The 15,022-nt window shown below is 40.9% G+C and overlaps 1 protein-coding gene across 2 annotated transcripts in view; it reads right to left on the minus strand.

Moving 5' to 3' along the window:
* Positions 1–5,974: 5,974 nt before the first annotated feature.
* GPC6 (glypican 6) overlaps positions 5,975–15,022 on the minus strand; it is a 975,543-nt gene continuing 966,495 nt past the window's right edge. For both annotated transcript variants that reach the window (XM_004680069.2, XM_012723230.1), the window contains 2 exons: positions 14,570–14,745; positions 5,975–10,219 (listed from right to left, as the gene is read on the minus strand). In XM_004680069.2, the coding sequence (XP_004680126.1) occupies positions 10,017–10,219; positions 14,570–14,745 (379 nt within the window). In that variant the 3' untranslated portion in view covers positions 5,975–10,016. The remainder of the gene's footprint in view (positions 10,220–14,569; positions 14,746–15,022) is intronic.

Consider the following 15,022-nt stretch of genomic DNA (forward strand, 5'->3'; position numbering starts at 1 on the left):
GACACATCCTTTTAGATGTTAAATGGAACAGCACCATTTTATGAATCCAAGGTACAAGTACTTTTTTAGAAAAAAGTCTGAATGGCTGTGTCCAAATCAGAGTGAACTCAAGTATCTGAGAGCTTCAAAGCCCTTGCTTCCTGGCATGCTGCTATGGTATTTGCGAGGGAGCAGGAGGGCGTGGGTTACACTGAATGCAGAGGCAGTAGCTGTACCACCTGGTGGCACATGTGTGTCTTGCATGTTAGGGCAGGAGAAAGGTTGAGAATTCTGATGCACATAGTCAACTTAGCAATGGTGGTCAACAAATTGATGGTCAGTGTGCCTCCAGAAAACAAAAGAAAATACTTGTGTTGCTTGAGGGTTGCTAAGACTGGAAATGAAGAAAACATGCCTTAAATCACATCTTTCCAGCTGCAACAAATGGAGCCCAAATGCAACTTCTAGGGGAGCGATGGTTGTCAGTTGTTTTTGTCCATGAATGTATCCAGCAAAATTGCCAAAAAACAGGAGGGACGAGTCTGCTGGGATCAAGTTGTTAAGTGTGGTCCATTTTGAGAAGAACAAAAGGCCAGTGTGTGGAGCTGGCCCTTGGTGAGTTGGGAGAGTATATATTGACAACATCAGAGTTATTTTTAAGTCTTGATTCCGGCTCCAGCCAGTTTACAATATTTGTAGATGGTTTTCAATACAGGGTAGATTTAAACAGGAAGGCTAGTTGTGAGTAACATTATCCAGTCCTTTAGCTGGGTGGGCATCTTAAAAAATGACAAGGTCTTGGGCTCTCCCTGGTGGTGCAACGGGTTAAAGCACCTCATTATGAAGCTCTCAGAAGCCACTGCAGCATGAATTCTATTCCCAGCTAGGGAGCTGACCCACATGGCGAAGCAGACCTCTCCTGACCCGCCCGCTGCTCCCCTCAGCAGTGTATTTCAGTCGATCTGCCTGTTCTGCTCCCCACTCTGTCTCTAGTGAATCCTCTCACTGCCCCTACACCTCTCAGTTCTGTAAGCATAAATAAATAAACCTTTTTTTTTTAAAAAAAATGACAAGGTCTCATATACATTTGAGTGCAAACTGATTTTGTGAACAGCCGCTGTTCACTCCTAAAGTGATCCTGTAATTTATCATTCAAACCAGGGATACTGTGAACAAAAGGGACAACAGACACCTTTAGAACCATCTCCAGCAATTAGGGACATAAAAGCTTCTTATTAATACCTGTGAGTCAGTAGAGTATTTTTTCACTCGATACATCGTAGCTCCACTGGGATTTCTTTTTTTTTTTTTTCCCACTAGTTTTTCTTCCATACCATCATTTGTCTTTTTCTTTCCTCCCGTGGTGCTTTGTAGACGTCTTTTCCACAATGCTCCTTAGCAAGTCTGTTGGGTCCTGTGGGCACTGAGGGACACTGAAGTCCAGAACGAAACTCTGTTGTAGGTTAGAGTACACACTCAAGTGAATGCAGGCAGATTCAAATGGAAGCCCAGCTTTGGGTCTTCCAGCTACTGATAGGGGCTCACAGATGCGATTCTGAATGGGTTTGACAACTTTTGATTAGCAAAGGGAGCAGGAATTTACATATGAGAGAAGGGATTTTGGCCAGTTTGTTTAACAGAAGAGGCAGGAATTTACAGGTTGGAATAATGAGATTTGGCCAATTTTGTTTATCAAATGCATGTGAGCCCTAGCCCCATACAGATAAGAAAAAAGTTTTACAACTAAAGGTACCTGGGATGAGATAAACTAATAGAGTTTGAGTCAAACTAGTAGTGCTTGTCCTTAATACTTTGTCCTGAAATGTGCAAGCTGTTTTTCAGAAATACTGAGTGGGGGAAGTAGGGCCTGTAGCCATCTTTCCAATCACTCTCTACCTCTAGTAAATGGTTTTGAATTGGTTCTGTGGACTTGAACATCCATTAGACTCTGGATTTCTTGGGAATAGTACACACGTTATTCTGAAGTTGCTTATTTGGTGGTAAGAAACCACAGAACAGAACTTACCACCTGAATCCTCATACCTCTGTGTGCTGATAGCCTATGAGGAAATCCACCTTCTCTTAAAGATATAGGAGCCCATAGACAACGTGATGTGATTTTCATTTGCTCTCTTGCTGAGCTTCTGGGGGGGGGGGGAGGGAGGGAGAGTTGTATAAGTGCCTCAGTGAACGCCAGAGAGCTGATACCTCTTTGAGAACCTGTTTGCAATTCTTTGAGATATACACTTGAACGTGGTAATGCTGGATCTTATGATATTTCTTTAATTGAGGCAACTCCAAATCATTTTCCATAGTGGTTGCACCAACTTACATTCTCACCAACAGTGCATGTGCTTTGTGATTGTCTGCATCCTCACCAATACTTGTTTTTTCTTTTTTAATCTTTTGATAGTGACCTTCAGATTGGGTGTGAGAACCTATTACATTGTGATTGGCATTCCTCTGATGATTATTGATGTCGAACACTTTCACAGATGTTTGATGACCATGTTTGGTCATTTCTTTTATATTCTTCATGAAGTGTGGTTAGTCTGTATCGTCTGTAGGGAGCCTTCACTTTGAGAGATTTTGACAGTGAAGGCGCAAGCATGGACAGATAAATGTAGGTTGCATCCTGTGTTTCAACGGTTGTAGGTTTCTGTTCTCTTTGTTTTACCTCTTTCTTACCACCCTACATCACCTCCTTACTAACAAGGCAAAAAGGAGGGAAAGGTCACAAGATTTTTTTCAGAGGAAGAAAAGTTTTGGATTTGGGAAAATCTTTCTTATTGTCTTCTAGAGAAATTTTGCTTGTGTAATTCTCATGACTCACATTCTCTTATAATAAACAAGTCAACTCAAAGTTTTCACTTTCTCACTAAAAAAAATGTTAAGCTTAAACACAAATACAAATAGAATCTGTGCTAAGTGTGGGCTATATAAAAATAGACTTAACACGCTCTTTCATATTCAATGGCTCAAACAAGTCAAAACCAGTGAAATCATTGCTAATAAGCTTTTAATAAAGCTGTTGGGTATAATATAATTTAGAGACATCTAATTTTCACACGCAGGAACTGGGTATATGCTAATCTGCAGTACGTGATTCAGGACCAGACAGGAATCAGAAGATAATCAAAATGTCTTTCTACCAGACTAAGCCTGGAGAGTTTGTTCCTGAATGCTCGTATGCTGAGATTCTGGGCTGGTTTATACACATAAGGACAGAATCTCTGCTTATTTCATGGAGATGTGGCGAAGAACATAGAAGAATGAAATTTAGAGTTTCTTTTATATGAAACGTTTTATGTAAGAAGTTGCCTATCAAGACAGAGAAATAAGTAGTTTTTTGCAGATAAGTCTTCCCTAACTTAATATTCACCGATCTTTCTAAAATGTCATAAAGGTATCATTTTTTAGGGGGAAAAAAACCTGTAATCAAGGACCATGATTCTATTTGGCAAGGAAGTGGAATCCAACCATAAAAGGAGCTTTAACTCTAGAAAGAAGAAAGGCAAAGGCCTTCAAAGTCATAGATGTTACCAGATCTTCTGACAATGGATTTCCATCCAGGCAGCCAAATTAGTTGTGTTTGAATTGACTAATTGTTGAGTTGGTTTGATTTCTGTGAGTGTTGAAACAAAATTGACAAACAAAGCAAAGAAGGGTGGAAGCCCATGATTGTGTGCTTGTCACCATGCTTTGGTTCACAGTGGCTTCACGCCCAAAGCTATGTTAGAACCCAGAATCAGGATTTTAATTTTGTAAAAAATCTAAAATGTCAATATGTCTCACAATTCTGATACCATCTGTGCAAGTAAATGTCTATATATTCCTGTTCATGCATTTGTCAATTCTCAGACCATTCCTTGGATAATTCAATGAAGTGAGTATATAATTTCTGTAGTCAAAAATGTATCCTTATACACTTCTCAGTTAAAGATCTCAGTTCATATCATGGTCTTGTTTGCATGACTGGGTAAGTTGTTCATTTCACTGTGCCTCATTTTATGCAGTATTGAGCCAGCATTATTATTTCTATACCATGGAGTTCCTATCAAAATGAAGGATGTAAAGATCTTAGCACAGTTTTATGCTATAATAATATACTTAAAAATACTAGCAATGCTCCCAGCAAGGCTGCTGGGAAGGATGGGTCCTTTTAGGGTCTGGCTTATCTAATGGTAAAGGCCACGACTTTGGCCATTAGGTTGAACATGGCTGCTCCCATTTGACTCTTCAGTCATTTCCCACCAGCTAACAGCTTGTGTGTGTCTCTAGCCACATTGGAGTGTGAGATCATTTTGGGCTCAGATATTTGCATTTGCTTTTTCTCTGCCTGGAAATCACTGGAATATCGCTAGGAGAGATTTTGCTGGATGGTTGGTCTAAAGGAGCCTCCTAAGTCACTTTTACATCTCCCGAGTCAGCTCCTTCACATCATCTCCACATTTTGATATCATCTAGCATATAATTTACTTGTGTTTCCAATCTCTTCTACCAGAATATACATTTTCTGAAAGCAGAAATCTTCAGAGTGAGGTCTGACACATGATTAATTGCTTATTAGATATCTTTCAGAAGCATGAATGACTTTTACTGCCAAATTAATGTTTTCTTTTATTTAAAAAACATTTGTAGATGCAAGTTCTTATTGAAGAGAAGTTAACATTACTATAGATAAGTATTCTTCTACTTGCCTTGAAGCCAGTTTATTAGTCTTCTGTTTCCATACTTGAGTTCTCACAGGATAAATTTTCTTATTTCTCTGTGTCATGTCCCAGGCTATGTAAGTATCTGAAGCAAGCTATAAAGATTGGCTTCTAGTTCCTCCTGATTTTGCTTTATTTCTCATTGATGAATCAACCAGCTATAACTGGCCAGGTGTTTATATCAGAAAACAAACAAATTCATTGGACGGTAGTGAACTTACAGTAAATGAATTGTGAATGTCTATTCTTCTAGAAAAACTGCTGACGAGCTCTTCAGACATGAAAAAACTGTGTTGCCAAATTGCCCAATCAAATCAGTATTTTAAAAGTCAATGTCATCGTTCATATCTTTGTGTGTATTTTGACCATACCTTAGTCCATTTATCCCAAGAGTGAATTAAAAGAAATAAGTATTTCCTGATAAAAGAGACTGTGGTTTTATGATTATTCCCCTCCAAAACTATATAGACATTTTTCCTTATTCCCCTAGTATTTCCAACTAGAATTTGTCACATTCTGGTTTTGTTGATGGAATTATAACTCAAGCTCTTTGTTTTTATTTAAATCATTTTTCTCAACTGAAATCAATACAGTAATAAGCTAAGCCAAATTATAATATTGTTGATAGTTAAAATATTAACTATTACTAATATTTATTTATATAGTTTTCTTTACTTTAAAGAGCAGTTTTGAAATAAGTGATATGTTTGTAACAATGATGGTTAACTATAGCAAAGAACAGATAATTTCCACCTGGCGGTTTCCAACCAGTAATACAACACTAAAACAGGTTTAGCACAGAGCAGGGGGTTACTAATTATTTGTTAAAGGCATTTTAGCTTACTATACAATATTGAGCATGTCTGAGAGCATGGAAGCTTTCAGAAATATAAACATCAATGCAATTTGCTGAAGTTGAAAATTGTTAGTCTTTTTACAAATTGTCTTATTTTCTTGACTTCGTTTATAAAGTATTGACATCATTTCTAAGCCAATAAATATTATCTTGGAAAGGAAACCGATACCAAAGAGGAGAAAAATAGTATTTTCAATACATGTTTAGAAAGCTCTAAATGTTCGAAAAGCTCATGATTGCAAATGCCAAGTGTATTTATGTGAGTGGGGCTGATGTTACCTGTGGTTATTTTCTTTAATATTGTAGCTTTTAAAAGTTTTTTTTTTAATTCAAAAACTCTGAAATTTAGATTGACAATAATTAAGAAAATGCAGAAAGAGCACTGGTAGATTTTTAAAAACTATTTTAATACAAGATTAATAGCAATTTTCTATCCAAATCAGAAATGAAAAATCTTAACCCAAATAATATTCTTTTGACAGTCACATAAAATTTTAGGTTTGATTGGTGCACACATTTGTCCTGCATATATAGTATGTATATGCTCACAGAAACCTCACTATTATCCCATCTTCAGGAATCTCTTCAAGGAAGTACCGCTTTACAAAGCAATGCCAAAGATTCCGGCAACTATTCAACTTTGAATGAGGCTCAAATGTCCTCATGCTAAGCTGAGACCACACTGTAGCAAACCGTGAAATAGCAAGGCTCCAGAATGCATACAAATCGACACTCTATTTGTATAACTTGGCCTAAAACTAAACACTGGCTAATGTCTCTACCAAGGAGGAACACATTGCAAATGTATAGGTTATGGTCTCCTTTACTCTTCTGTTGGCAAAGCTAAACTGCTTTTTTTTTTTTTTAAGTTAAAAGTCAGGTGTGTTAGTGACAGTAAGTAAATGAAAATGAGTTTGAATTTCTGCAAGTTTTGGACAAGTCAACACTTGCGTTGCGTTTGCTAACACTTCCACCTTTATTCAAACCACCTGATAATTAGCCTTGCAAAGAGAAGTCCTAAAGGAATCATAACTCAAGGAATTTGCTATGTTTTTATTCCTCCCTGGTGATTTTAGTTGGTGTTCAGTGTGTAGCCAAAACAGGTATGTAATGGCTAAAGAATTAAAGTAGGCTAATGTCTGCAGCAGGGAATATAAATTAAATATCAGGGTTCTGCATCCAGTAATATTTTCAATCTGTTTGATTTATAGAATGTTACTGGTATAATTACTACTCCTTGTCAATGAATAATAGTGTTTCCAATATAGACAAAATAGTATTTTCCATCCCTTACATTGCAAGTCAGTAACACACATTACTTATCTGGGTGAATCACTGTAAGGGAGTCAGATGGCTAGTGCTAAGGTTGAGCTACATGGCTATAATCATCGTACCGACTTGACCTTCATTGCAATGGTAGAAGGTTGTCATATTCTTCTTCAATACAGACCCAAAAGCAGAGCTCTAATTCCTGAATTTGCAATTCATTCTCTCTGCTAAAGACTTTAGCCTCTGTTTCACTTTTGTTATAACATATACAAAGAATAATATACACCAATTACAGACGTGTATTTCTGTTAGAAAAATACATATTATAACTAAAGAACATGTAAATAGAGGCACTTCAATAAGCTAAGTGTTTGCAGTTATGAGCCTCACCCAACAATTGCTAGCATCCAATTTCAGTGAGCCCATCCCTCGCTACTCATAACAGAGGTTAAGATGTGATTACAAAGTTTAGGAGAAATCAAAACACATGAGGGCAGGTCAGTAAAAATAATGGGGCCTCATTGCAACCCCATCACTGTGGGGGAACCAGAGAAATTGATTTGGCAGGATGCGGGTAGGGATAGGGAGAGATTCCAAAACACTAAAATGGGGCAACTTGATTAAATTAATTTCCTTAGGGCAGAAAACACACACACACACACACACACACTCATGTTAAATTGGTGTGAAAATCAGATGACATAGTGGGATGATGAGAAAGGCCAGGAAGTACACTTTTAAACTCTTGACCACATTCATGCAATGATTCATATTGCGGCATCATCGCTGCCTGGCTTGTAAGGATCGCTACAGATCACCACTAAGAATAATATTGAAAATGAAGGTGCTGAAACCAATGATGCAGGATGATGAGTTTATACATCATCTTTGTGTGTGGCGTGTACAGAACCTGGGTTCACATTCATTAAGATAATGTGCATTTATACACATGCACAAAACTTTTGGGAGCGAGCATATAGGCAAAAGAAGGCATTCTGTTTTCACAGAAGACAATGCAGAGATATTAAAAAAAAATCCAAAGACTTGGAGTTTAAAGCCATAACAAATTATTACTCAAATATTCTGGAAAAATCAAGGTTGATTTAATTTGTATTGCACCTTAATTACTGGAGAAAGACAATACTGATTTCTGAACATAACATAAGTGAATGAGCAACATATATGATTGACCCTTCTTCATCGAGATGTTTTATGTGTGATGGGTGACGGGAAGCCAACGTTTGGCAGTGAAATGGATGGATTTATGGATGTATGCGACGCCGAATTAGATTAAGTGTCAATTTCATATAGATTTACATGAAAGGATGCCACAAAATCTCTCAGGATCTTACATTTTGTATTTCATTAGGCATAAAATAGCAATAGATGCTTCTAAATACTTTCCATTTTGCAAAAGTGCTCAAATATGCTTAATACTATTGTGCCCCACATGTCCTACTTAAATATGATGACTAAATCAATAACTAATTATAATTTTGATGAGTGGAGATCGAAAAATACCATTTACGTGTCATTACCGTCAGCGGGTGAATTAAAATGTGACTGGCAGACTACGGTGTCTTGAGACATCACCTTTCCCAACCCCAGAGGCATCATCAAAACCAAGAAACACATGGACAGCTGACGGTATTGATAGAGCCCAGTTTGGTTTATGTAGTGTCTCCCGTCAAGGGAAGCCTAGCATCTGACTTTGGCACACTGGGTGGGTCAGTTAGGCTGCGGCTCTGAATTGGCCTCTTGAGTTAGGTCATTGACCTGCTGGGCAGGAATCCTCAGCTGGAGGCATCGTGCACAAGAGTGATGGTTCTGTACGGTTAGCGTGTTCTTTCCATCTACGTTTTCCATTCCCAGTAAGGTCCTACATGCCCCACCGCTCACCGTATGAGCTCAGTATATCTGGAGCACTCAGGACAAAGCATGTCCATGTGAAAAGGGTGTGCCCTGGCAAACTTTAATAAATGGACAGTTAGATACGTAAAAAGTTCTCTTTCTTGCTTCTCGGTGCTCACAGGTCTGAGCAGCACAGAACAAGAAGAGCTGGTTGACAAAACATTTTCGTTACAAAGGTGTGTCAACCCTGAGCTTGGAATTAAGAAGTTAAAATCTGTGATTTATATATATATCGATATAAAAATAGATGATCATACTAAGACTAAAAAAGTGAAAGAAATCTCCATGTCAATACTATATATATATATTTTTTTTGTCTTGACTTCTTTTTTGTTGTGAGTTATTGGGGGAGAGAATGCCCGAGTGATGTCAACACCAATTGACACAAAACAAATCGTTAAAGAACGGAAAACTCATTTATGGATCGAATTGTTTCTCCGTCATGAAAGGAACTCGGATTTGGGAAGGGGAGTGAGCACAGGGGCAGAAACATCTAATTAAAGTCAAACCTGTGGCAAAAGCAAGGGGTTGTCTTGTTGGAGAGTATTTCAATTCAGGCTCTTGAGGAGACAGTGGGCAGACATGAGCGAATCAAGGCGATGGTGCCGCTGCTGAAGTGCAATTGGGCGGGGTGACAGGGAGGCGCTGAGGGTAGCAACTTTCGCTCTCCTATTAGAAATGGAGTGCTAAATTTAGCGTCAGGACCTCCACGTTAGTTTTGTCTGTGCGGTTACCGCGCCGTGTATTTTCACTGCATTTCGAAACTTTCAAACTTTCTCCCCATGAGCCTTTTAAACCCCATTTATCAAAGGAAAGCTTCAACTGGGAGTTGCTGGCAATGCTCAACTCTCAGTGGTAAAGCTCTTTTATTTCTCTCTCTTGCTTCTTTGTTGAAAATGCAGTTGTCTTGGGATTTGGCCTGATTTTACGAGGGGAAATTATTTTCTTCTACTTTTTTGTTAATGGGGAAAAGAAAAACTCACAACGTGAGATTCCTTTACTTCTGCAGCATAAAAGCAAATGAAGGTAAGAAAATCTCCTGGTACGAAAGATTTGAGTAAGAATTCTCTAGAATAAACAAGGTCCCCACAGATAACTGAAGGAAAGAGGAAGCAGGCAGTCTGGCACGGGTACTCTTTGGGAAAACAAAAATGGACACAGTACTGCCCTCTTCTTCTAGAAAACAGTCAGTTTTTGTGGCATGGTCCATTGGCCAAGAGAGTAAGAAAAGAAGTGAGTTGGCCGTTCAAATAGCTAAAATGCAGTTTCATCTGCCCAAAAACCCAGGATTATCTGCCCAGTCTCTGCAGTGCCAGGACCACGCACACGACAGACCACCAGAGCAGAGAGTGGCCGAGCCGGGCTGCCGAGGACTCTACTTCTCTCCGGTCGGGATCCACTGCCGGGGCCTCTGTGGTGACAAACTCAAACTCCGTGGGACACACGTCATCCATGCATCCACTGCCACTCCCCGATCCGCTGGATTCATCACCTGGCAGGGACAGATTGCAAAAAGAAAGTCAGACCGCAGCAGGAAGGAGTGCGTAGCACTGGAGAAGAGCAAAGAAAGAAATTTCTTAAAGACATTGCAGCCCTGGCCGGGAAGGAAAAATAGCTTGCCGATGCTGGCACAGAGGTCTGACCCTCCGAGTGGATCTGTGCTTCTCGTGCTCCTGAGGCTGGGGTGCTAAGGCACATCTTTCCACTGAAGGGTCCCTAACCACCCTGATTTCTTTTTTTTAAAGATTTTATTTATTTATGCATACTGAACTGGGGTGCAGGCCAGAGGTGCAGAAGTGGCAAGAGGATTCACCAGAGACAGAGTGGGGAGCAGAACAGGCAGATCCACAAAGTACACTGCTGAGGGGAGCAGCTGGGAGACAGGAGAGGTCTGCCGCGCCATGCCACGTGGGTCAGCATCCTGGCCGGGGGTTGAACTCGCACTGAAGCAGCCACAGCTTGGCTTAGCTTTGTAGTGCAGCACTCCAAACTGCTGCACCACCAGGGAGGGTTTGTTGGCTTGTTGGCAAAGAGAAGGCTTGTCCTGAGAAGGAGGCAAGGCCCCGGATGTCTGTAGTACAGTCTGTGTTTTCCACCCAGTGTCACAAGAACCTCAGGTCCGGTGGGGGCCAGACCTGTGTGCTGGCTTTGGCAAGGTACTGCATATTCCAGCCAGTACTGTGATTTCTTTAAGAAATTTCATTCTTGGCCCTCCCTGGTGGCTCAACAGGTTAAGGACAGCACTATGAAGCTATTCGCAGCCACTGCAGCATGAGTTCCATCCCTGGTGGGAGAGGTGACCCACGTGGTGTGGCTGACCTGTCCCGACACCCCCGCTGCTCCCCTCAAGAGTGTATTTCAGTCCATCTGCCTGTTCTGTTCCTCACTCTGGGTCTGGTGAATCCTCTCACTCCTCCACACCTCTGGCCTGTACCCCAGTTCTTGTATGCATAAATAAATAAATCTTTAAAAAAAGAACTGGGGTACAGGCCAGAGGTGTGGGGTTGAGAGGATTCACCAGACCCAGAGTGGGGAGCAGAGCAGGCAGATGCACTGAAATATACTGCTGAGGGGAGCAGTGGGTGAGACAGGAGGGGTCTGCTAAACCAGGTGAGTCAGCTCCCTGGCCGGGGATCGAACTTACGCAGAAGCAGTGACAGCGCTGAGACTTAAGCCCTAGGCCACCAGGGAAGTCCCTACTTGCTTGTTTTCTTATCCCTTCTGTGAGAATTTACATTGAGAGTAAACTCTTCCCTTCTGTGTCCCTATAGCCTTTCATGGAACACAGCAGGTGCACAACAAATACTTGCTGGCTAAACAAACACACTTGGGACGGTTCCTCAACTCTTGTCAGTCTCCTCATCTTAACAGAAACAGACAATAACATTCACCTCACAGAGTACGTGTGAAAACACTGGTGAATTGCATGAGGGTACAGAGACCAGTGCTGCAGTGATGCTTGGTGAAGAAAAATATGGGTTCTACACCAAGATGACCTCGAGTCTCACCTCGAGTTAATTTTTTATTTTAGTGAATTAGGGCACATCAGTTACCCTACAGTCAGGAGACTGCCTCATCTGAAAAAATGACAACACTATCTACTTCACAGAATTGTTAGGGGGTATAAGTGAGATAACATTTCGGAGGACCAATACTGGAAGCCTGGTAATGGTCTTTGCTCTTTTCTCCAGGTGCTCAATGCTTCCATCCATGGGCCCTAAACACCCCCTGCTGGCCTGAAATGGTAATGCACCTGTTGCGCTGTGCCTGGGCCATCTTGGTGGCTCTGTGCTACTTAAGTCAAGGAAAAGTGGGATTATTTTAATGGTCTCTGTATGAGTAAGGCATCATTGGGCACATTTGTTTTCCTTTAATGGGGCATCCACATACCAGATAAGATCACTGAATACACTACACCAGGTTCTTAACATTTTCTTTGATTTATCTTTAACAGCTTTTACAAGACAGAAAATGCCCATTAATTAAATTCGGAGATATCAGAATTGCTAAGGGAATTATTCTCAACACTGGTATTATGCACAAGAAGTAATATAACCTTTACAAAGATATTATTAAAGCAATTTAGAATATTAAAATTGTGGTAAGCAAATAATGACAAGAGATTCCTGCTGAGAAAAATAATAGCCACATTTCTGTCTGAAGGGGAATCATAAATACAGGTATTTAGGGGCCCTTTTTAAAAATGTCACAAGCACTAAGGTTGATGATGGCTATTAGATGTGATCATGGTTTGTATGACAGACACTATCCTAAAACAGAGGGCCAAATTTGGTGGGTGGGTTAGGGCAAGGTGAGGTATATGTATATATATATTTTAAAGTTTTTTTTATTTATGCATCCAGAACTGGGATACAAGCCAGAGGTGAGGGGCAGTGAGAGGCTTCACCAGAGACAAAGTGGGGAGCAGAACAGGCAGATCGATGAAGTACACTGCTGAGGGGAGCAGTGGGGAGACAGGAGAGTTCTGCCACGCCATATGGGTCAGCTCCAGGGCTGGGGATCGAACTTGTACTGATGCAGCTGCTGCCAGCCTGCAGTGCTGCGTCCTGAGCCATTGTGCCACCAGGGAGGGCCCCCAGAGTGCTATTTTTTGTTTTTGTTTTTTTTTTTTTAAAGATTTATTTATTTGTTCATACAGAACTGGGGTACAAGCCAGATGCTCAGGGGCAGCGAGAGGCTTCACCAGAGACAGAGTGGGGAGCAGAACAGGCAGATCATTGAAGTACACTGCTGAGGGGAGCAGAGGGTGGGTCAGGAGAGGTCTGCCGCGCCATGTGGTCTCCTCCAGGGCAGGCGGGGATTGAACTCATGAGGAAGTGGCTTTAGCTTCTTAGTGCTGTGCTTTAACCCGCTGCGCCACCAGGGAGGGCCCCCAAAGTGATATTTTTAACCATTTCTGATTTCTGTTTTCTCAGAGGGGAAATGCAGCAAGATCACTGTGCAAGGGCAACCTTCCCTAAGCTTTGCAGACTGTCACCTATACAAGCTCTTTCTGTTAGGGAGTAGAGAAAACCAAGGCCAACATCAACGAAGTCTTGTGTGTCTTGAGTTACTTACTCCAATGGTCATTCTCCAGATAATAAAGCATTTTACTAGACAGCAAAACAGAATGGGCAAATGCAGAGGAGTGAGGTTAAGCAATGAGCAGGGAGTAGTAGCAGAGAGAAACTAGTCTTGTGAAATGCCCTCTTCAGAGAGGGAAGGAGAGAGTTGGGAAAGGGGAGGGGAAATAATGGAGGGACTCAGAGAATTTTTACAGCACTGTAGTCTACGGCTGGGTAATTATCCTGAGTTTAAAAAATTAAATTTTGAGATATTTAAAATTGAACAAACCACTCACATTTTTTTCAGAGACAACTCGGTAGGGTGATGGCTGATACTTACATGACTTAATGTCTCCTCTAACTTGTTTCTTTCTACCTCATTAGTTCAAGCATACAAGTATCATCTTTTGCTTCAGTAACCAAATTACAGAATCACTGGAACTGTACACTTTATGTTCAAGAAATCTTTCCCTGAAAACTCTATCTATAAAGAGACATATTTTAAAAAAAACAAAAAACTTGTTTTGATAGTTATGCACCTTGAAACCAGTTAGACCAAAACCTAAATACAGTTCCTCTCACTCAATGTTCACATAATACACTTTCAAATCATCTCTGATATTTTGTAATCTTTGATAATTATCAAGTGCAATACAACATCAGCATTTAACCATTTCTCTCCACGTTTCAGAGACAAAGGTCCATTGTCCGTGGACAGAGAGGGACATAATGCAGTTGACTCAACAGCGCATCAGCTAGTATCTTGGCTCCTTTACATACGGCCTCAAACTCAACCCCTTAGGCAGGGATGACTCCCATTCCATCTCAGAGGGCCCTAAAACTCAGGAAGTTACTTGTTGGAGACCATCCTGATAAAAGAGAGTTTACAGCTCAGCCTGGTCCGAGTGGACTATGTCCAACTTGGAGGGAAGGAGTGCTGGAAATTGGGGTAGAGGCAGAAAAGCGGATTGGAAAAGGAGAAAGGAGAGCATTATTTTGTTGCTTTATCATTAAAGGGTCAACTTGCCAATGAAACTCATTTGAACGCTGATGTAGCTGAAAGTCACATATTGAAACTTTCTTTAGAACTATTATGACTTCAGTATCCTGAATTTTGTGGATTGGAACTCTTGGTTCAAAGGACTGCAAAAAGCTTTGTAGAATGGGCAAGATGGACACAAGATGAAAGGTGCAGGTTGCTTTTGAAGAATTCTGGTACGATTCCCTATAACCATTTGTCATGCCCGAGCTCCGGGTACTGAGGAAGATTTTCTTACTTGTGTCCTGGAAGTTGACATCATTGCCATTGTATGCATTCTTCAGCTTGTTGGTCATCACACGGAGAGCCATGATCTGCTGCCTGATGAAAGTGTCGGGCCGCGTGATGTCCACGTCCACCTCGGGGTTGTTGATCTGGTTGGTGAGTCCATCATTCATGATCTCAGGCAGGTATCTGCAGGCCAGAGAGAGAGGAAGAGAACAGATTGCGATGAAGCAGGAAGGGCCTCAACACCAGATTCGGCCTTGCTGTTTCTAATAGTGAGCCAAAGTATCAGGAAACATTGGCTCAGTGGCCGGAAGAAAAGCCAAACAATGAAAACAAGGAATGCATTTTCTCAGAGGGAGCTATGGCTTAAATGGCTTCAGAGTTGTATTTAAAAGGGGACCGAATTCATAGGTAGGCTTGCCTGCAATGGCTGCTCAACAGGGGACTTACAGAAATTGTCACT

This window comes from Condylura cristata, unplaced genomic scaffold (genome assembly GCF_000260355.1).
Source record: "Condylura cristata isolate star-nosed mole 26May11 unplaced genomic scaffold, ConCri1.0 scaffold00010, whole genome shotgun sequence".
Taxonomy (NCBI): domain Eukaryota; kingdom Metazoa; phylum Chordata; class Mammalia; order Eulipotyphla; family Talpidae; genus Condylura; species Condylura cristata.